Genomic DNA, 23,253 nt, shown 5'->3' on the forward strand with positions numbered 1-23,253 from the left:
AGGATTAGTGAGGATGTGGAGAAATTGGAACCCACATACATTGCCTGTGGGAATGTGGAACAGTGCGGCCACTTTGGAAAACACTTCAGCGGTTTCTCAAAGTGTTAAACATGGAGTCACCATGTGACCTAGCCATGCCACTCCTAGGTATATACCAAAGAGAAATGAAAACATCGAAGCACACACACACACAAATTGCACACAGATGTTCATAGCAGCATGATTTATAATAATAATAATAATCACAACGAAAAAGTAGAAAAAACGTAAATGTCCATCAGTTGATGAACCGACACATAAAATGTGGAATATCTATACTATGGAATATTATTCAACAATTAAAAGGAATAAAATACTGATGATACCTGTTACAATATGGATGAACCTTGAAAAATTATGTGAAATTAAAGAAGACAGTTACAAAAGGCCACATATTATATCATCTCATTTACATGAAATGGCCAGAATAGGTAAATCTATAGAGATAAAAAGTAAATTAGTGGCTGCCTAGGACGGGTGGGGAGGGAGTATGTGACAGAGGGGGTTGGGGAGTGACTGCTAGTGGGTAGGGTTTTTAGGGGGATGTGGTAAATTAGATTGTGGTGATGGTTGCATAACTGTGAATATACCAACGGACGGTGGTGACGGCAGCAACAGTGTGAATGTACTGGACGCCATTAACCTGTAGACTCAAAAATGATGAGGGTTGTAAATGTCACTTTTGTATATTTTATCAAAAATTTTTAAAATAAATATTACAAAGTGGATCATAGACCTAGATATAAAACCGAAGCATATAAAATTTCTAGACAAACACATAGGAGAAAATCTTTGTGTCACATGAGTCAGATTTCTTAGTACAACGCCAAAAGCACAATATATAAGAGAAAAAAAAAACCCAGAAACTGAACTTCAAGAAAATTCAATTTCTGCTTTTTAAAAGAGACTGTTAAGAGCATGGAAAGACAAGTCACAGACCAGAAGAAAATATTTGCAAATATCTGATAAAGGACTTAGGTCCAGAATATATAAAGAGCTCTCAAAACTCAATAATAAGAAAACAACACGATGTTTTAAAAGGAGTAGATGATTTGCACAGACTCTTCACCAAGGGAGATAGCGGTTGACAAATGAGCGTATACAAAAGATGCGTGGGATCATGAAGCATCAGGAAAATGAAAGTTGATACCACGTGACATTCTACCACCCATTCATTCGAGTGCCTAAAATTTAAAAGACTGGCCATACCAAATTTGGGGGATGATGTAAAGCAACTGGAACGTTCACATACTTGTGGGAGGAACGAGAAATGGTACTGCCACTCTGGAAAACAGCTGGGCAATTTCTTATCAAATTAAACATACACCTACCATGTGACCTCGTCATCCCACCCCTTGCTTTTTTACCCAGGAGAAAAGGAAGCACATGTCCGTGCAAAGACGTACACACATGTTCGTAGCAGCGCTATTTGTAACACCTACAAATCAGAAACGATCCAAACCTCACCGATTGGAAAAAGGACAGACTGTGATACATTCATACAATGGAATACTGAAAGGAGGGGACCCCTTTTCCTGGGACAACGCAACCTCGAGGGGGGCCCGAGGGAACTCTTTTGGGGAATGGAAGTGTTTCTTGCGGTGGCTGGGGGCGGGCTCTATAGATGTGCACATCTGTTAAAACTCACTGAACTTGACACATTTTAATTGGTGTGTTTTATTCCAGGTACATCGTACCTCAGTCAAGTTGACTTTAAAAGAAACAAAGAACGTTTCTAAGAAAACACAGACGGACGGCTTCTACATTTATAACAAAAATGTTTTATATATCCCTATCTATAATGACTGCTTTGCCAAATCATCCCTAATCATTAAGCAGTTGACGGTGGAGGAGTGAGGCATCAAAGGACATTGTTCCCATTTTATGGAGGCGGACACTTGAGGCAGTAAGCTGGAGAGCCATGTGTCTCAGCCTTAGGAGTCAGGGAAGGCCCGTCTACAGGCAGCGCCCGGAGGACGAGGCCAATCCCTCAGATCAGATCTCTGAACTGCAGGCATAGTGTGTGTGTACGTGGCGGGGCGGGGAAGGGGAGCAAGCAGCAGAAAGAGGATGATGACTAACGGCAGCTCACCTCCTCCAGGGAGCCTGCCAGGACATCTCTTCTCTCTGGGCTCTTGTAACACATGCATTAGTCTGCTCCAGCTGCCATCACAAAATACCACAGGCTGGGTGGCTTCAACAACGGACATTTATTTTCTTACATTTCCGGAGGCTGGAAGTTGCAGATCAAGGTGTCAGCAGGGCTGGCTCCTTCTGAGGTCTCTGTCCTTGGCCTGCAGAGGGCCATCTTCTCCCTGGGTCCTCCCATGGTCGTTCCTTGTGACCTGTCCCTGTCCCAAGCTCCCCTTCTTATAAGGAGTCATATTGAATTAGGACCTACCCTAATGACTTCATTTTAACTTAATTACATCTTTAAAGACTCTCTCCAAATATGACCACATTCTGAGGTAGCAGGGACTAGGATTTCAGCATAAAAACTGAGGGAGGGCACCATTCAGCCATTGTCCACAGCCCACTGCTATAGCCCATTGGGAAAAACCAGACTTGGGAGTGACACTGGGTCTGGTCAGCCCTCTCTTTGAGAGACTTGACCCTTTAAAGTCCCACTAACCCTTCTGGAAGTGGGGCAAATAATACCACCTTATAAATTGTGCTTTGAGGAGGGAGTGAGAGCAAAGGCTTCGTGCAAAGCAAAGTATTGTTATTTCCCTCGGAACTAATGGTGTATCCCTCTGGGCCAACCCTTTCACCAGGTCTCACAAGGGTTGTGGGCCCCTGGGGGGTCATATTAACACTAAGAAATGCCTCTGGATTATTATCCAGCCCATGTAAGTCGGAACCCCCTTGAGCCCCTACTTCCCAAATAAAGTCTTGCTGTTATTTCTGGGAGTCTCTATAGGAGCCTTGAGAGCCCCAGGCTTCTCCTAGTCTTCTCCTCTGCTCCCCTGTGTGACCCCCGCAACTGATCATGGAGGCCTCAGCACCCCAAAGCTGCAGGCTCTCAGACGCCCGGTGGGGCCACCCCACCTTCCAGCCTCAGAGCCACACTGTGCCATGCACAGAGGAGCGGGCATGCCTCCAGCTCCGCACTGTGCCGTGTTTGCTCTCCTGTCCCCTGGGCCCTACCCTGTGACCGTAGCCTCTACATGAAGCTTCTATATGGCCCTCTCCACTGGGCTCCGGCCAAATCCGACAAGCGAATATCTTGGTGTCCACAGTCATCCCCCCATTCTGACTCCTCAGGCAGATCAACCCACCTCCATGCAAATCATCTCATGCAAATTGGTGTGAGGCCCCCACCCAGAGATGGGGCGCTAGGGGTCTGCACAGCCCAAGTTCCAAAATGCTCCAAAGTGTCTGGTTGCTCTGGGGACATCATAAGTCCCTAGTGGGATCTGCCTTACTCCTTGCTCTCTGCACCCTACACAGCGTGCTGCGTGTGCTGGCAGCTAGCGCATAGTAGGTGCTCAGGAAACGCCTGTTGAATGGAATCAGTTGCAGGCTTCCTGTGGGATTTCTTGGAAGTGCGGTCTTTGCCTCCCATAAGCTAATATTAATAACAACACCCACTGCCATTATGGAGTGCTTACAGTGTACAAGCTAAGCACCGTATATACCCCTTGGAATCCTTACAAAAACCCCGGTGGGTGGGCGTTCTCATTTCCCTCCACCCCATTCAACAGATGAGGAAACAGACGAGCAGAGAGAATCCACGTCAGGCCCGTCTGGCCCCACTTCCTTCTGAATGCCCAGGCTCCGCCACCTCCCAGGCTGATGTGGTGCTTGAGGAAGGCAGCAGGGGCTGGGCCGAGGCTGGGAACGGAAGAACCTTCAGGCAATGACCACCACGAAGCTGCTGGGTGTGGGGATTTCGAGTGATTCTGAAAGTACATTCCATGGCCACTAGTCTGAGTTTAGGTCACTCTGAATGAACTGAGAGGTCAAAGTGGAAAGCCCCCTGCTGTGTGACCAACTCTGCATCACTTAGAAACAAGAGACTCTGGGAATGGGGAGGTCAGTTTGCCCAGCCCCTTGCTTTGGTCAGAATTTCAAACTCTGTCCTCCTGGGAGGAGGGGTCACCAGGCGCCATGCATTTACTGATCACCACCTGTGTGCCTGTATTCCCCATCATTCCACCTGAACTCATGACAGCAAGCCAGCAGGGAATGCGTGGCTGGTCCCATTTCTCAGATGGGAAACTTGAGGCTCAGAACACTGAAGTACTGGAATCAGGGTAATGCTGCTGTTAACCTGGAATTCGAAGCCACATGAGTCTGATAGCAAACTGTTGAAGGAATTTTCACAATGTGAGCACACTCAGGTAACCAACCCCCAGCCCGCGCAGGGGATCAGAGATAAAGCTCAGAACCTCCAGGGAAGCCAGCTCCGTTACCCCACCCTCTCCTGCAAACCTTCGGTAACTCCAAGCTTCCTCTCTGATACCCTCTGTAGGTTCCTGTGGATGGAATCCAGGCCATGGGACCGTTTCAGTGAGTGGAGCTTTACAGGGAGGGAAGGGTCAAGGGAAGTAGTCTATCACTGGCTAGAAGGACATGCTCTCTCTTGTGGGAGTACCTCTTAGGAGACGGGGCTCCACTTTCTTTTCTTCTGCAGTGAGGTTGGGGCCGCAGTTTTCCAGACTCTGCCAGCTCTCCTCACTTCCGCCTCCATCAGTGTGGGGAAGGCAAGAAAGTATGGCGGAGCCCCTGCGTGCAGTGACTCATCTGTACCATGGGGATGAGGGCAGTAACTTACGTGACTATGTGCAAACCACTTAAAGCAGTGCCCAGCTCATAATAAGAGTGGCTCTGGCAGATCTGTCTTCAAACCCAAATTCTGCCAGTTACCAGCTGTGTGACCCTAGGCAAGTTTCTAACCTCTCTGAGCCCCACTTTCCTCACCTGTAAAATGGGAATAGCAGTATCTTCCTCATGGTGTGGTTGTGAAAATTAAATGAGACAACAACCCACTGCCCGACACACGGAGGAGGCTCGGCTGATGGTAAATATTCCTAACAGAATTTGCACTCCAACATCTAAGCACTTCCTGCTCCTTTCCACCCAGCACCTGGAGATCTTGACAGATTGTGGCCTAATGGTATCATCAAGTGTTTTTCCTACCATTTCCAGGGACGTAAAAGCACACAGACTTGCTGACAAGTCCTGAGGAATGACGAGGCCCAATGGAAACTCATAGGTGCTGATGGAGGCAGAAGCAAAGGAGTCTCTAAATTCCTACAGCCTTCAGAGAATTGAAGAGGCTTAAAACCTTTGTGTGTTCCAACCCAGCAATTTCACTTCTGGAAATCTATTTTAAAGCGACTACCCTTTAAACATAAACAAAGATTTATCATCCCAGCGTTAACTATAATAATGAGGGACGGTGACCTGAAAGCCATAATAAGGAAAAAAACAATCAATAGAAACAGACCCAGAAATGACCCAAAAGATAGAATTAGTAGATAAAGCTATTATAACACTTATGATAAATATATTCAATATGTTTAAGATGGAGGAAAGCTTGAGCAGGGCAAGAAGAATCATAGAAGACATTTTTATTTTAACCCACGTCAAATTTCTAGAGAAAAAGGAATACACTCAGAGGAAAGGAACAGTGGACAGGACTAAGGCAGATTTGACAACACAGAAGAAAAGGCTATTGTTTTCTGTTCATCGTAAGCAGTGATGGTGATGATAAAGATGGCAATGATGATGGGAACCATCATAGCTAATGTCTGTTGATCTCTAGCTACGGACCAAGCCCTGCTCACCTACCATGTTGTTTAATTCCCGTGACAGGCCTACGAAGTAGGTACTGTCATTGTCCCTATTTTACACAGGAGGAAGTGGAAGACACGATGCTCCAGGTGAGGCTGCTGGAGCACCAGGGAGGTTAGCCTTAATCCAGGTGGTCTGGGTTTGAACACCACCTCCCACCCTCTTCCCTTCCCAGCTGGACTCAATGTGTTAACTTTCTTTCCATGGATGGGACTTGGTACAATGTGCTGGATGCATGCGGCCTCTAAACTCCACAGCAACCAAAGGAGGGAGGGACTATTGTCCCCATAAGGAAACCAAGGCTCATGGAGGGGGAGCAACTGGCTCAGAGTCCCACCGTTGGTAAGAGAAGGAGCCAGAATTTGAAGCAGGTCCCTCTGGCCCCAAACCTAGCCTTTCAGGTGTGCCCTGGGGTCTGGGGAGTGTCAGGGACAGCTGGTTCTGAGGCCTTTTTGTAGCATGAGTGGCATGTCTTCTGTCCCATTAGGGAAAAGCTTTCTGGAATCAACAAAGGACCTGTGTTCTTGGCTGCTTTTGCTCCTACCCAAATGATAACCGGATCAGGAGCAGCTGGGACTCTGGGAGGTACCCACATGCCCAATCAGGAGCCCAGATCTGGAAGATGGTATGGTGAAGCCCCACACTGAGAGGCGTGTAAGGGAATGAGCACAGAGCACACACGAGGGAGGCATGTAAAAGACTATGCCAGGGACATAGAGTGTGCTCGCTGCTTAATTATTTTGCATTATTTGCGGATTATTTTCTCAAAGATGAGGTGGTCAGTTGGTGACTGAGTCAAGGAACCAAGGAAAAATTAGATTCGAGAGAACTCTTAGCAGCAACTCTTGCTGGCACACGTTTTTGGGTGAACTGGCAGCAAGGAGGTCAGTCTGTGGACTATGTCCTCGAGAGCCATCTCATGGGAGAAAACCTATCTCTCCTACCAATGGACCTTCCATTCAACTTGAAAGGTTACCAGTGGAGCGTTTGTGGGAGACCCTCTCTAGAATGCTTGTGTGTCCTGCCACCAGCACCTCCACCCTATTGGGCTAAGTCCACACCATCTGCCTTGTTAGGATTCTCCTATGTAAACCGAGGCAGACCTGCGGAGTAAGATGTCAACACACGCCAGTTGTCTTCGAATTGTGCCTGTGCTGTGAGGCTCAGGTTCACTTTAGGAATCGATCCTATGAAATAACTCTGCACACAAACTGAGATTTAGCCTCAAGGATTTCTCTCACTGTACCACTGTATGGAAGAGAAGAGTAAAAAAAAAAAAAGATTGGAAACAACCCATATGTCCATCCATAGGGGATTCATTAGTGAACAGCATAGATGCATAAAGGAATATGGGGTTGCCTTGCAAACTGTTACCACAGAAGAATCCTTAATGACACAGAAATGTGTTCAAGTTAGATGAGTAAATGAAAAGACAGACTACAAAGTACTGCTTGTAACATTCTTCTCATTTGGTCAGGGAAGAGTGTGGAAAGGTCCGTACAGCAATAGAACCAAATGAACATATACCAAAATGTTAATGGTGGAAACAGCTCAAGTGCCTCTCAACGGATGAATAAAGAAGATGTGGTAGAGATATCAAAATGGAATATTACTTAGCCATGAAAAGAAGGCCATCCCACCATTTGTGACAACGTGGATGGACCTTGAGGACATTATGCTAAGTGAGATACATCAGACAGAGAAAAACAAATACTGTTTGATCTCACTTCTACGTGGAGCCTGAAAAGACAAATGCATGGGGCACCTGCGTGGGGCGTCTGGCTGGTTCAATCGGTAAAGCATGCAACTCTCCATATCAGGATTGGGAGTTCAAGCCCACATAAGGCATGGAGCTTACAAAAAAAAAAAAAAAAAAGCCAAACTCATAAATACAGAGAGCAAAATGGTGGTTACCAGGGGACAGGGAGGAGTGGAAATAGGGCAGATATCATTTATAGGTACAAACTTGCAGCAAGTAGTAAATAAGTCCTAGAGATTTAATGCCCAGGCTAGTGAATACAGACAACAATACTGTGTTGTGATCATCAAACTTGCTAGAGATTAGATCTTTATTCCAACCACTAAAAAGAAATTATAGTTATGGGACGTGACAGAGGTACTAATTATTGCTACACTGACAGTCATGGTATAATATATAAATGTGTCCACCCCACATGTTGTACACCTGAAATGTACACAATGTTTTATGTCAGATACATTTCTAAGAAAAGTGAATGGTGTGTGCTGGATTCACAAGCGATTTTAAATTGTTTTATTGTCTATGATTTTCAAATCTCCTGCACTGAATGTGTTCCTTTTGCAATCAAAAAGTTAAAAAAAAATAGGTATTAAAAATAAGAACAATAAAATTCCCCCATTGCTAGAAACAGGAATTAGAAAGAGCGTGCCCCCGTGCGGGAGCTGGGAAGGACAGGGGTGGGCTCTGCTGGGTGCGGCTACGCTGATATAAGAGGCTGCCTGCATGGAAGGGGACTTCCAGCAGCTGCGCCCACTGCTCTGCGCTGGGACCATGGAACTTCCCCTGCTGTGCACACTGCTGGTGTTTGCTGGTGAGTGGGGCAGGACCCACAGCTGGGAAGGGAAGGCAGGATGTGAGTAGGTGCTGTATCTCGTTCCTAGACTGAGTCTCTGCTCTGACCCCCACGCTGCCCTGGCCCCCCAGTCCTCGATCCTTCTGCCCCTGCAAGGAGCCAGCAGCAGCCACTGGTTGCCTAGAATGCTGGCTTCGGCCAGGGAACTCTGGGCTGCCACGCTGCACAGCATGCCTCTGGTTGGGCTTGAGGATAAGCAGCTAGAGAGGCTCAGACCCTGGGGCTGGCTGAGCAGATGTCTACAGTACTTTGGACACAAGTTACAGAAAGGGATCTCCCCACCTCACCCTGTTCCCCTCTGTCACCTTGACCAGATAATAACAATCTTTCACTTACACACAGCACTGTGTGCTTTCAGAACCCTTTCTTTCATGTTCATTGTCTGCCTTGAACCTGGGAAGAGGGTCCTGTTGATGGTGGTGGGAGATGGGGCGGTTTCCATTTGATCTTCCGCAGATCAAATGTAAAAATGTGGTTGCTAGCAAATCGATGTTTTTGTGTCTCGATCCATCCAAGTATGTAGTGTTAGAAAGGATTTGTACTTTAAAATGTGGTTTTATGTTATCTTGGGACTACCAAATTTTTTCGAGGAACACATCTCCAGGGCTACAGCGAAAACCATTAGGGAAATTGCAGTCAAGCTACAGAAACTAATTTCTCAGACATAAAGAAGCAATAATGCACTGTAGAGATAAAATACACAGGGGAACCTACATTATAATGCTGTCTCCTGGCAGGACGACCTTGGCCAAGTCATCCTACCTCTCTATGTCCTCATCTGTAAAATGGACACAGTAGCACCCTCTTCATAAGGTTGTTAGGACTTTAATGAGAAAATGTATCCAAAGTGATTAGCAAGCGTGAGTAATAGTGAGCAAACCATAGCTTAACACACAGCACATGCGTGATGAGCTGGTAGGCGTGCTAACTCTTGGGGGAAGGGGGTCCATCCCCCTCCGTGGCAGTGAAGGATAGAAAGAGCTACCAGGACAGGAATTACTGACAAGCTAAGCCAGTTCACCAAAGGGCTCACGACCACAAATGGAGCTCCTCGGTGTCTCAGGGCTGGTTTTGCCTCACGTAAAATTATAAGAAATAAGACTACCATCCCAAAGCGTTCTGATCAAAGCTAAACTTATTGCTTGCCTGGCAAGGGAGTGCTGCATCATTCCAGTGTGAGTTTATTTGTGTATTGCTAAGCTGACTTAGCAATGGAAAGGGCCAGACTTCGGGCAGAAAGAGGGAGGTGGTAGACAAGAAAGGCAAGATTCTGAATTCAGGTCCCTGGTTGGCGCACAAGGTGGGTAATAACTCTCTTTGCCGTGGGTTGCCTCTGGGTTCCTTATCGCGGAATCTGGGCTTCCAGTGGGCCTAGAATCAGTCATTAGTCCCCTCAAGGCTTAGCAAGGGTCTCCTACACATCGTGTAGCTGGAGCCACCGTGTCAAACAGGAGTGACAACGTGGCTTCCTGCACATTAAAGGGACACACTGGGGACAGAACAGGCCTGCAGTTACCGGACACCCTGGTCACTTTTAGCTGCAGCTCAGGGCACCCTGCTCAGGATCTCACCCTTGGCCCATTGCACAAGCCCCTCCCCAACCCCCTCTTCTCACCTCCACCTCCCCAGTTTGGGGCTCACTCCCACTTGGCTATTAACCTCATTTGCATGCAGAGCTTTCATTATAATACTATTTGCCTGGGAATGGGAGGGGAGGTCCATAATGAGGTCACTCGAAGGGCCCCCCTGGCCATGTCTTCCTGAGATGTGGCTCCATCTGGGTTCTCGAATCGTCTCTGGATGTTGTACACGTGTGCACTTGGGTCTGTTCCTCCCAGGCTCTCCCCTGAATTCATCAACTTCATATATTTTATTTCTTCTCTCTCAACATTAAGTATTCCTATCCCCCAATAAAATAAAATCCCCTTATGACCAATTCCAACTAGTAGCAATTATGACTGAAGTGAAAAATATGCATGAAAATCATTGCTTTCTACATCACACTGCCTCCCAGGGGAGCCACGCGGTGCTCTAATCTGTAGCTTTCTCTAAGGGGGGAGGAGAGCTGGGGGCAGGGCAGGGGTGCAGGGAGAAGGGTGAGTCTTCTTGTTACAGAATGGGAACTCAGTGCAGCAGCAGGGAATGGTGCCACCCTGCCTTGGGCTTCAATCCCAGCTCCTCCGCGTACCGGCCGCTGTGACCCGGTACCAGGCTCAGGCTGCTCACCTATGAACCGGGCATGAAGCACAGTTCTTGTGGTACCAATGTCAGTTTCTTAGTTCCCGTAAGTACCGTCATCATGTAAGCTGATCATAACATCGGAGGAAAGTAGGTGAGGGGTGTATAAGATCTCTAACTCCTTGCAACTTTTCTGTACATCCAGAATGTACCAAAATAAAAAGTGTATTTATTGGGGGGGGGAATGAGTATTTATCTCATGGGTTGAATGGAGTCAATAAATTCCTACACGAAAAGACCTCTAGGGACGCCTGGGTGGCTCAGTCAGTTAAGCATGTGCCTTCGGCTCAGGCCATGATCCCAGGGTCCTGGATCAAGCCCCCTGTTGGGCTCCCTGCTCAGTGGGGAGCCTGCTTTTCACTCTCCCTCTGCCCCTCCCCTCCCCCCGCTCCTGCTCTCTCTCTCTCTCTTTAAAAAAAAAAAAGACCCATAATAAGTACTCACTCTTGTTATATTTTTTTTTAAAGATATTACTTATTTATTTGGCAGAGAGACAGCCAGCGAGAGAGGGAACACAAGCAGGGGAAGCGGGAGAGGAAGAAGCAGGCTCCCAGCGGAGGAGCCTGATGTGGGGCTCGATCCCATAACGCCGTGATCACGCCCTGAGCCGAAGGCAGACGCTTAACAACTGCGCTACCCAGGCGCCCCTCTTGTTGTATTTTTAATAGCCATAGTGGTTATTGTCATTTTATTATCCAAGGTCACTGGTTTGGTCCGACAGGGCCCAAGTGCCAGGCCTGTGGTCCACGGGCCACCTCTGACGTTCATGTCCTCTCTCTGTTGCTGGGCCCTTTGGCAGGTGTGATGCCAACCCAGGGCGGGATCTTGAACCTGAACAAGATGATCAAACAAGTAACCGGGAAGACACCCATCTTCTCCTATTGGCCCTACGGCTGTCACTGCGGACCTGGGGGCAAAGGCCAACCCAAAGATGCCACGGACTGGTAATCCCTTCCCAGGCAGGGCCACAGGTGGCAGTCCTGTCCTGCCCCCACCCCGGGACTCTCCTGTTCCCCCACGTATCATTCCATGAATTCGTTCTATGCCATTTGCTAAGAGCTCTGCTGAGGCCCAGTCCCGGCCTGGCCCTCCTGGAGTTTGCCTTCTAGAGTCTCCGAAGGCCCCCTTGCACTTCCAACCCCTGATCTAGTTCAAACACCCACACATACTCTGTGCTGCCATCGCACGCTGCTGTGTTTAAATCCCTACCTCTTTTGCCACTGTCTCATTCAATCCTCACCACACCCCCAGGAGTCGGCCAGGACGGGGGAGAGCCATCCAGAGTGACCTGGAGTCACTTCCCTCATCCCCCACTGCCAGGCTGTGTGACCCCGGGCATGTGGCTTGACCTCCCTGAGTCTGTTTCTTCATCCGCGAAATGGGGATTACATTAGCGCCCCCGTCACGTCGTGGTGGTGAAGGTTGCTCACTCCCCTTGCAGGAGTCAAGGCGGGCACTCGCCTTCCACCCTTGGGCAGCTGTGCCCCCTGCCGGTCCCTCCTCCTGTCTTCTCCCTCCAGGTGCTGTCGGAAGCATGACTGCTGCTATGCTCACCTGAGGCAGGACCGATGCCGTGTCCACACAGACCATTATGACTACACCTTTTCCCACGGGGACATCCAGTGCTGTGAGTGCCTGGGGCCTCGGGTTGGGAGTTAGAGGCTGAGGAAGGGAGCTCTGGCTCTCACTGCCCTCACATGCTGTGTGACAGTGCACGCGCCACTCAACCTCTCTGTTTTTCTCATGAGCCCAGTGACAGCAGCGGGGCTGTGGAGGAATGGGGCTAGGAGTATGGAGAGGTCCAATGGGGGTTTTGACCCCTTTAGGATTTAGAAGGGTGGCAGACCTCAGCTTGGATCCCAGAGCCACCATCAACCAGCTGTGTGACCTTGAATACGTTGCTTAACGCCTCTGAACATCTGTATTCTCATCTGTAAACTCAGGACGGTAACAGTACTCTACCCCCTAAAGTTAATTCAACAACTAAATGAGAGCAGACAGAACGAGCCTCCCACATGCCTACTGCCAAGCATATCTCATAAATCACTTGGACTATGGTATCATTGTTACAACTTACATTGTTACTGGTCCTCAGAGCAGCCCATCCAGGACCTGCATGGCCCTGATGAGCTCCATTTAATAGAAAAGGAAAGTGGGACCAGAGTGAAGAGGTGTTTGCCCAGGGTCCCCCAGCCGCAGGTGACAGAGCCTGGGCTAGACCTCTGGTCCCCTCTGGCCCTGGGTGCATGCCTGGAGCCCCCAGGGCTGGGAATCAAGTGGGCTCATCACATCAGTCCCTGTTCATTGAAGGCTTAAAAGCGTCTGCCTTTGGCTCAGGTCATGATCTCGGGGTCCAGGGATCGAGTCCCATGCTGGGCTCCTGCCCAGTGGGAGTCTGCTTCTCCCTCTCCTTCTGCTCTTCCCCCATTCATGCTTGCTCTCCCTCTCTCTCTAATAAATAAATAAAATCTTTAAGTAATAGCAACAATAATAGCCAACAGTTATTGAGCACCTACTGTGTGCGGAGTGCTTTGCTTCTTCAGTACTCTCAACAGCCCTGAGGCAGCCCCTACCCTCACCCCAAATACAGATAATGAAACTGATGTACCAAGGTCCCTACAGCCTCAATCTCTGCACATGCTGTTCCATTGGCCTGGAACACTTCCCCTTTGCCACTCCGGCTTTCCACGGGGGGAGCAGAACCTTCCCACCTCAGCTCACATGGCTCTTGATGCTGAGTCCGGTCCCCCTATTTTACCATCTTATAGCCCCTGCATCATCCCTTACTTCCACGAGGAACAGGTTGGGATCCTCATCTCTGTGGTTCACACATATCTGCTGCCCCCACGGGTGTGTGTGTGTGTGTGTGTGTGTGTGTGTGTGTGTGTGAACCTCACGCATCCGTTTGGGTCAGTCCTGTCCCTCCAGGCCCTGCCACAGGATGGGTGCTCAATTGTTCGTTAAGTGGATGAATACATAACTAAAGGAGCAATGGCACACAGGGGGGTCACGGGACGTGCCCAAGGTCATGCAGCTAGAGTCCAAGCAGCTGGGAAGGGTACCATACCTAAAGCTGCGCAAGGATGGGGCTGCCTTCAGAAACTCCCTCCGGGGACCCTAAGTCCACCCCGGGCTCTGCCTCGGGAAGGGACAGACGCTGAGCCCCCATCTCCTCCCCCCGCAGCCAACAAGATGAACTGGTGCGAGCAGCAGCTGTGCGCGTGTGACAAGGCGGTGGCCCTCTGCCTGAAGCAGAACCTGGATACCTACCAGAGGCACCTGTTTTACTACTGGTGGCCCCGCTGCAAAGGCCAGACCCCTATGTGCTAGGAGGAGCCCAGCCGGCTGCCCCATGCTCCCTCCCCTGTTCCTCAGCATCTCCGGCTCTGCAACTCCACCCCTTCCCCAGCGTCTGACCCCCTGAACCGGCCTGGGAGGGTCTCAACCACGCCCCACCCTCCTTCTTGCTCTTGGACCTTTCAAGTCTTTCCAACCAAGGCAGCAGCTCTCTTCTGAGGGTCGATTGAGATCTGAGGGGAAGCCAAGGCCAGGGAGCCCCTAGGGATGGTGTTTGGGCTGAAGCCACAGGTGTTGGGAGACTTGGGGGCCATGGTGTGGCGGGTCCTCCCTGCCACTGCCACTGGCCAGGCCTCCTGCCCGAGTCTCACGCTGTCTGACACACTGTCCAAGCTGCAGCCGGGGTGGCCTCTCTGAAGGGCAGCACTGATCTTTCTGTCCACGTGGCTCTACTTCTTAAAACCCAAAGCTGCCCACCGCCCCAGGGTAGGACCTCTCATGGAGTATGGGACTCGCACTGTTCGGCACTATGTCATGCTTCCAAACTAGGCCTGGCAGTCCTTGCAGGCAGGACCCATGACCGTCTTGGACTCAGTTGCATCTTTGCACCCAAAGCCGTGGCCAGGACCAAGAAGAGACTCCATGAATCCCTTTCGAGCTAAGGGCCAGATGAAGCTGCCGGTCCTCTTGCTCCAGGCTCAGGCCCACACACACATGCAGTGTGTTCTCTCCTGCTTCCAGGAGCTTTCTCAGGCTGGGACCTCTGCAGAGTGCTCCGCTTGCCGTCCCCAGGTGGCCGAGCCCCACTGAGGCTCCTCGGAGTCCAAGGGCCACTCGCAACAGAAGCCTCCCCTGGCTGACTCCTCCTTGTCTCCAAAGGCTTGTTTCCTCCTCCAAACCCGCATAGCACTTTACGGGTCTGTAATCTACCAGATTTGATCTTGAGTGGGATATATCTGGCCTTTTCCAATCCCCTCCAACTGGACTGGAGCTCCTGGAGGGCAGAGGCTTTGTCTCTCATCTTTGTTTCCTCTGCTTCCCAAAATAACAGGTGCTTGATTAATGCTTATGGACAAATGAACCCATAATGGATGAATAGAGGTTGTGGCAGATGCCACTGATGTCCCACCCAGGTCCCCACCTGCCCTGTCCCCCAGTCCCAGTTAGCCAGATGTTTGGCTGCTATGTGCTCACATCTGTCTCCTTCTCCTTGTCTGCTGGGAGCTACCACCCCTCTGCCCACCTCTAACCAGTGACTAGGGAGTGTAATACCAGAAGGACGTAATTGCCTGGCCCTGACCTCCGTGCAGGACCACCCAGGCGGCATGTTCCATGCCCCAGAGATCCTCATGGGATCAGGCTGAGGCCCAACGTCTGGAACTCCTCTTTGCTTAGCTTCGTACCCTGGTTTGGCCTGTTTCTCTTGCTGCCTTACAGGTTTCTCCTGAGAGCACACCCTCAGTAAATCACCCACTTGCACAAGAATCCTGTCTCAGGCTCAGCTTCTGGGGAAACTGACTTGGAATGGATGGATGGATGGATGGATGGATGGATGGATGGATGGATGGATAGATGCATGGGTGGATAGATGGATGAGTGGAGAGATGGATGAGTGGATGGGTGGATGAGTGGATGGATGGGTGGATGGATGGATGGATGGATGGATGGATGGACAGGTGGTGGATGGATGGATGGATGGATGGATGGATGGATGGATGGATGGATGGACAGGTGGGTGGATGGATGGATGGATGGATGGGTAGATGGGTGGGGGATGGATGGATGGGTGAACGGATGGATGGATGGATGGATGGATGGGTGGATGGATGGGTGGATGGATGGGTGGCTTCTTCGTGTAAGGATCTGTCATTTGTATATGATTAGCTGTGTCTCCAGCGACAGGGCTGGAGCACTAGGAGCCACTCACACCCTCCAGCCTGTCACACACATAAGTGAGACAGCTGACAGAACACGTTTCCTACTACTACATGAAGCTCAGTGGCTCATGGTGAGGCAGGGTAATTGGAATTAAGAACCATGGGCACTGGGTTCAAATTCCAGTCATACCACTGACTAGCCATGTGACCTCACCTAAGGAACCTTGGGTTTCATTGCATGTAAAGTATAGATGAAAGTTAGAAGAAAATAAGACGAGGTCAGTGCATTAAACAAGATTTATGTGTATGAAGCTCTTAGCACAGTGCCTGGCACGAGGTAGTGCCTCTTTATTTTTTTTAAAAAGATGTATTTATTTTAGCAAGAGAGCAAGGGGGAGGGGCAAAGGGAGAGGGAGAGAGAGTCTTAAGCAAACTCCACGCTAAGCATGGAGCCCATCTCAGGGCTGGATCTCATGACCCTGAGATCCTGAGATCATGACCTGCGATGAAACCAGGAGTTAGTCCCTTCACCGACTGAGCTGCCCAGATGCCCCAGTAATGCCTCTTTAAATGTTACCTGTAGTGCTCTTGTTCTTGTCATGTAAGGACCACATCTGAAATCAAGACACATCAGGAGAAAATAGTTAATCAATGTCCCCCTTCTTTCCACCCAATTCCTCTATCCCTTCCACACGACCGTGCGAGCTGTGTCAGGATGCACGATGTTCATTTATTCAAGAGCTGGTGACACCCGCTTGTCCATTGTCCCGTGTGCCAGGCTCTGTGACGGTGACAAGATCAGTGTTGGCAGGTATGGGCATTATTGTCCCCATTTTACAACCCGAGGCTCCGAATGGGGACAGCAACCTCTGAGGTCCCACAACCAGCAAAAGGCAGAGCCAGGATTCCACCTCAGGCTCCCCCCACGCTGCTCCCTGGCACCCCGTCCCATTTGTTCTGGTCAGGAAGCTTCCTGTGACTTGATGGACTTCAACAATGAGGGCATTTATGACCTCACATGACAAGAAGTCTAGGGGTACATATGGTGGCTTTTTGGTGGCTTGGTGATGTCATCAGCACCAGGTGTCTCTCCTGCTCGTGGTCATGCTCACTGTGCTACTTTGCCCCGTGGGTAGGTCCTCCCAGCTTCCAGACTGCAGCTCTGCTCCAGACCCCAAACCTGGACGTGATCACATCCAGCAAAGACCATGCTGTCCCTTTCGTGTCTGTTTTTAATGAACCCTCCTGCCACCACCCGGCAGACCTCCCCCGTAGGACAGATCACCCTAAACCCTAATGCTTCAAGGTGATGGGATCACTCTGGTCAGTTTCGATTCCTCAGGTTTCATTGACCCTTGAGAGTAGACAGGGTTAATGTGCCCTAGTGGCCGGCAGCGGCTACAACCAGAGCTCTTGGGGTTGTAGATGGTCTTGGGTGGGCAAGGCCAGGGCTGGGTCAGGAGCAGGACTGTGCCTGCAGCCCTCCCCTCTGTGAGCTAAGCACCTGGTGCAGGGCCTGATGGTCACACAGTAGGTGATCAATAGTTATTTGCTATGAATGAATGAATGAATGAATGATGAATGAATGAATGATGAATGAATGAATGAATGAATGAATCCCAGGTTGGTAAAGACATGGGACTTTGGATAGAGAGGTGGGATGGGGGGATGGGTCTCAGGGCATCCAGGACTGAGTCTGCAGAGTAAGGTAGGACACCACCACCCCCTGTGAGTTCTCATTCTGGGCCAATTTCCAGTTCCTGGAATTGGGTAAAAGGCACGAAGTAAAGAGAGACTCACTGGCAGCGTCTGTTCTCCACGCCCATTTCTCCAGTACCTTGTGTGTAGGAGGCAGACAGAAGGACACAGTCACCATGTCTCCCGTTCCTTCCGGGGTCAGACTCACAAAAGGACAACTGGGGGGGAGGGGTGGAGCCAACACTGGGCAGCTGACATTGAACACCTGGGGTGCCCATTCACCTACTCCCCTCACCTCCCGGGGGCATGGGATTGTCACCTGCATCTTCCAGCTGCAGAAACTGAAACTCAAGTGTGAGTCACTTGCTGATAAGTGGCAGTGCCGGCACTCGAACCCAGTTCTCTCTGGCTCCAGGGCCGTGTCTCACCCTACCTCCCACACTCTTTCCTGGGACAGTTGGTGAATCAGCCCTGGGTGCTCCTTAGTGGGCAAGAGCCACACCCAGGGATGAGGAGGTAAGGGGGGGATGCGGCAAGGCAGGAGGCAGCCTGGGGAGAGGGGTGGCGGGTAATAATTGTACTGACTGTAACAGCAGCGCTCAGATAGAGCCCTCACATCGGGAGCCCTTAATCCCATGGCTGGCTGAATCCAATCCCCAGGCCACAGGGACCCAGGGTGCCACCTCCAGGGCACGAGGGCTGGCCAGCCCCCGGGGGCCACAACTCTGACTGTTTTCCCAGCAGGAGCCTCTCCCCAAATACCCATGCTCCTTTCACACATCCTCTCTGCTGCTGCAATGTGCTCGTGGAGCTGGGGCTCCTGTCCCCCTAGCCCCCCTCTCACTCCCATGTCAGTTGGGGATGTTCCCTTGGGGTGCAGGGCATCCTTGCTCACTCCTGAGGTCATCCTGGAGCAGACCTCACCTGCGCAGCCTGGACAACAGGGAGTGAGGGCCTGGATGGCTCTAGAGCTTAGAGGTCCTCTTTTTCTTTTCTTTTCTTTTTTTTTTTAAGATTTTATTTATTTATTTGACAGAGACAGCCAGCAAGAGCGGGAACACAAGCAGGGGGAGTGGGAGAGGAAGAAGCAGGCTCTTAGGGGAGGAGCTTGATGTGGGGCTCGATCCCAGAACGCTGGGATCCCGCCCTGAGCCAAAGACAGATGCTTAACGACTGCGCCACCCAGGCGCCCCTCTCTTTTTCTTTTTTTCACTTAAAATAAAGAAGAGATTTTAACGTAGTCTGTGAAAACTCAAAGTAGGTCAGAAAAGGCAAGGTGGAGAGGTTCCCCTCCTTTCTCTCTCTGCTTTAGGTTCCTGGCCAAGCCTTGTTGGCTTAGGGGGCTCTCCCGGACGGACTTCCCTGGGCTCTTTGCAAGACTGGCCCCTTCAGTCATCCAGAGCGCCGCGGACAGTCACTCCCTAAGAAAAGGTCCCTGCCCTCCCCACCTAAAGCAACCACCTCCCACCCTGACTCGGTCTCCCTGCCTTGTTTCAATTCTCTGCTTACCTTTTCTGTTGGTTCTTAATCACTTACTCATTCGACAGTTGTTTGTCTTAGATCGGAGAGCGGGCCTGCGTTATCCCCTCCCAGCCCCTCCCTCAAAACTATCAGAAATCAGCCCCCTCCCTCTGCCCACTCCCGGTCCTTCCTCCCCGGAGACTGTGTGGTCAAAGGTCATTTTCAAAGCGGACTGCCTCTTCTGGAGCTCCTTCCCCGAGCCCGGACTGGCCTGGGTAAGGCTCTCCTCTCCCCTCAAGGATCCAGCCCCAAGATGCGGCTGCCACAGGGCCTGGCTCTGCGGATGCCTGCAGCACGTGTCCCTCCTCGGTCCCCAAACCCCAAGTCTGGGAGCCACAGAGCAGAAGGAAGAGGAAATAATCTGGCTTCCTAAGAGGGAGATGCAAAAATGCCATTTTTCAGGGTTCCCTGGTGCTAAGAGTCTTCTACACACGATCTCATTTACACCTCATTACACCTGCCCCCGCCAGGTGGGTATTTTGACCTCCTTTTCCCAGGGAGGAAACAGGTGCTGATAAGTAAACTATCCCGCCCAAGGTAACTCATTCAGCAGGAAGCGCTGGGAGGTCGAACCACGAACCAGGCCACCCTCTGCATCCCCGTGCCACCCTCTCCAGCTCAGATGGTGCGCTCCCCAAGGGGGCAGTTCTGAAACCTCACAGTGGACAAGAGTCCCCTGGCGGAGAGTGTTTAAAATGCAGGTTCCTGGGCCAGAACCCACACGCAGAAGGTCTGATTCTGTAAGTCTAGGATGGGACCCAGGAACCTGTATTTTTAACAAGCGCAGCTGGAGATTCGGCTGCATCTGGCTCGGGATCATACTTCAAAAAGAGTGCAGACTGGCTCCCCTCTATCACTGGGTCCCCGTTGCCTACGTCCCCTCTGGCCAGCATCCAGAGCAGGCGGAGTCCGTCCCCATGGCCAACCGTGGAGCTGACCAGCCCGTGAATACCAAGGTTTGTTCCTCCTGGGCCAGCACAGCTCAGGGAGCTGGAAGATTGGAGACCCACCTTCTAGATCAGACTCCATGCAAGCCCCGCTCTATCGGCCCCCACTGCTTCCTCTACCAGGTAGGAGGGGGGGAGGATCCTGCTTCCCAAACCCCAGCCTTTCACACATCACCATCCAGATGTTTGGTTTGATATTTCATTTTCCTTCTTCTTTTTTTTTTTTAACTTTTCTTAACCTAAACAACTTTATTTAAGAAGGAAATTAATTCCACTCTGGTATAGTGAAAATCAGTATCGCTTGTCATCCACAGACGGTGACCATAAAAATAAATGCAATGGAAATAAAACTCTTATTGGGGAGAGAAGTGCATGAGCAATAGTTGGGTCAACTAGCGAGCACAGGAGAGGTGCTGAGGACCCCCAGGATCCACCTGGAGACCACCTTCGCCCGGATGTATTCTGAAGGACTGGAAGGAACTCAGAGAGGGAGCAGGTCAGGCACTCTGTGAGCAGCACTGTCTGTCGTCTTCTCTGGCAAGTCCCAAGCCAGGTTGGGAGGCGGGATACCAGCTGGGTGATGCTGTAGAAGGTTCTGGAGACGAGGGAGGAGGAACACAGGGTCTGCTCTTGGGGAGCACAAGCACAGCAGGGGAAGAAGGCAGTCATGGAGTGCTGGACTGGAAGCTAGGAGACCCCCACGCTAAGCCAGCTTCTGTTACCCTCTTGCTCCGAGGCCTCAAAGGGATCAGATTATGCCATCCCAAAATATGCCACTTTGCATTTGAATTATTTTGAGCTGAAGGCCATTGAGAATCGACAGATGCGGGAAGAGTTCTCTGCCCATCCCTTATCTGCCTCAAAGCAGTACACAAATTTCCCTTTGAGGAAGATTTCCCCAACCCTTGTACTTGGAGGGAAGAGCAGCTCTTACCATCAAAGCTGGGGAGTCAACACCCAGATCGGTTTGCATAAACAGACTTTTCTAAAATAGGCTTTCTTCCATTAGTTCCCCCCTATAGCTCTTAGTCATTTCCCCACAGGTGATGTTCCTTGAAGTCCAAACTCGCTCTCTTCTTTGCTAAAAAGGAATCCGTTTGAGTCTCACCACTTCTTTGAGTTTCACTTCTTTTCTGTGAACTCCTGGGCATGTCAATATTAATAAATATCATATGGCTTTTCTCCTGTCAATCTGTCTTTTGTTAGTTTAATTTGCAGGCCCCCTTGGACTACAAATAAGAGGGTAGAGGAAAAGTTTTCTTCACCGACATTGGACTGCAGTTCCCCGTTGACACCAAAGTGGTCAGGGTGAAAAAGCTCATGTTAAATGGAAAGGTGGATAAAACAAGATGTACAACCGTACATCCATTTTGACTCTTTGGGGAAAATGCTTTACGTGAAAAGTTGGCAGGAAAAGTGCTCTAACGTAGTAGTCAAGACTATGGGCTCAGGGTCCCACATACAAGGTCTGCCAGTTCTTGGGATCTCCTGACTCCTGGATGTAGGATCTTGGGCACAAGTCACTGAACCTCTTTGAGCCTCAGTTTCTTTACCTATAAAACGGGAATTATCATGCTGTCTTCACAAGGTGTTGTGAGGGGAGAATGACAGACCCCTTGAAGGCCCTTGGCACCCTGTCCGGCATGGAGAGACCAGCCTGTGGAAGACATAGGAGTTGCTGTTGTGCTCATTATTGAAGGACTGTTAGCAGCAGTGGTCGTAGGTTGTGCTGGCGGCACGCCCATCTTTCTTTTATTGATGTTTCTCTCCTTCTCCCCAGGGCTCGAGTTCAGCCAGGCCTGCTTGTTGGAGCTCTGTGGCATTTGCAAGCAGGCCGTGGAGAAGCGACCCCCCCCTTGCCGCCTCACCGGTGGCTGTCACTATGGCTTGGAGGACCAGGGCAGCCTGTGGATGCCAGCGACTGGTAACTCTCCCCTCCTGGGGCAGCAGGTGTGCTGGCCAAGGTCTGAACTGAAACCTTGTCTGGGCGTCGTCTTGAGCAGGGGCAGCCATATTGATTCAGCACACCTTTCCTGGGTGAAGACTGTGGGCTCTGGGGTTCATTCCTTTCTGCACCGCTTACCAGCTGTGGTTCCTGGGGCAAGCTCCTGGACCTCTCTGTGCCTCAGTATCTTCTTACACAGGATGGGGTGTTCACAGTACTTCCTTTGCAGGTTAACATGAGGATTCAATGGAACCGTGGTGAAGCATGCTTAGGATACTGTCCTCACTGGGATCTGCTCCATTGTGTCAGGCACTAGGCAAGGCGATAGGGCTTATAAAGAAGTGCCAGTCCCAGCCCCCAAGAGGTCCCCGCGCCCATGAGGGGAGACTCCCTCTTCTGAGAAGCTGGTTCCCGTCCTGGCACCACTAACGTGGGTGGGATCTCAAGCAGGACATGCTTCTCTCTGTCTCTCTGTTTCCTACTCTGTAAAATGGGATGTTTTGAGGCTCTTTTGGATCATGGATTTGACAACACTTAGAAAAGCATAAAATATTGAAAGGTCTGGAGCATTCTACATAGAAAGGAAGTCTGTAAGCTGAAACGAGTTAGAACTTTGATCGGATGCTCAGTGTGATACCACGACTGTCTCTAGATACAGAAATCCTTAGAGAAGATAATAAGAGGTTTGAGGTTTACAATCAACAAGTTTATTTGAAACCTGAGTAATCTCGGCGTCTGGCAGCTGGCTCACTTCGATTTATAGGAAACCAATTGTGCAACATTCCAGATTTATTAAATCAGATGTTTAGTACTGATGACTCAAAGAGTTTTTAGGCATGGCAACCAGTTTTTAGATTCTCTGCCTCAGGGGTTCTCAAACCTGATAAATGAGTTGTTTGCCAATTCCCAGAATCTATCATTTTGCTCCTGATGGATCGATGAGTTTGAGATGTGACTTTTCTTTCTAGAAGATCCATCTCCCTTTCTCTCCAGCTCCTTGCTGGAGAAAGGATGAGGTAGCTGAAATAGAATGGGAACGTCAGTGCAGAGGAATTCCCACAGTGACCAGGAATCTTCCAGGAATGGGTAAAATCAAAGGAAAACCAGAGCCGGGCAGTATTAAAGGGGTAAAAGCAGATTCTAAGCAGGAACGATTGCAATGGGAGACAAGAGCCCTCATATGCAGCTGGGCTCAGTTCTGAAGACAGCATGGACATGTGGGCATCTACAGCCACGGAGCAGGTGGGGGTGGAAAATCGCCAAGAGGATATACATCTGAG

General features: G+C 50.2%; 1 protein-coding gene across 1 annotated transcript; it reads left to right on the forward strand.

Annotated features, from left to right (window-relative positions):
- The first annotated feature begins 8,300 nt into the window (after positions 1–8,300).
- LOC123782466 (group IID secretory phospholipase A2-like) lies at positions 8,301–15,470 on the forward strand. The gene is made up of 4 exons (XM_045782687.2): positions 8,301–8,408; positions 11,488–11,632; positions 12,209–12,315; positions 13,873–15,470. Exons 1-4 carry the CDS (start codon positions 8,321–8,323, stop codon positions 14,016–14,018), a joined length of 486 nt encoding a protein of 161 aa, XP_045638643.2. The 5' UTR covers positions 8,301–8,320; the 3' UTR covers positions 14,019–15,470.
- The last annotated feature ends 7,783 nt before the right edge of the window (positions 15,471–23,253 follow it).

The sequence above is a fragment of the Ursus americanus genome, chromosome 33, assembly GCF_024610735.1.
Source record: "Ursus americanus isolate L20-20 chromosome 33, mUrsAme1.1.p, whole genome shotgun sequence".
NCBI lineage: Eukaryota > Metazoa > Chordata > Mammalia > Carnivora > Ursidae > Ursus > Ursus americanus.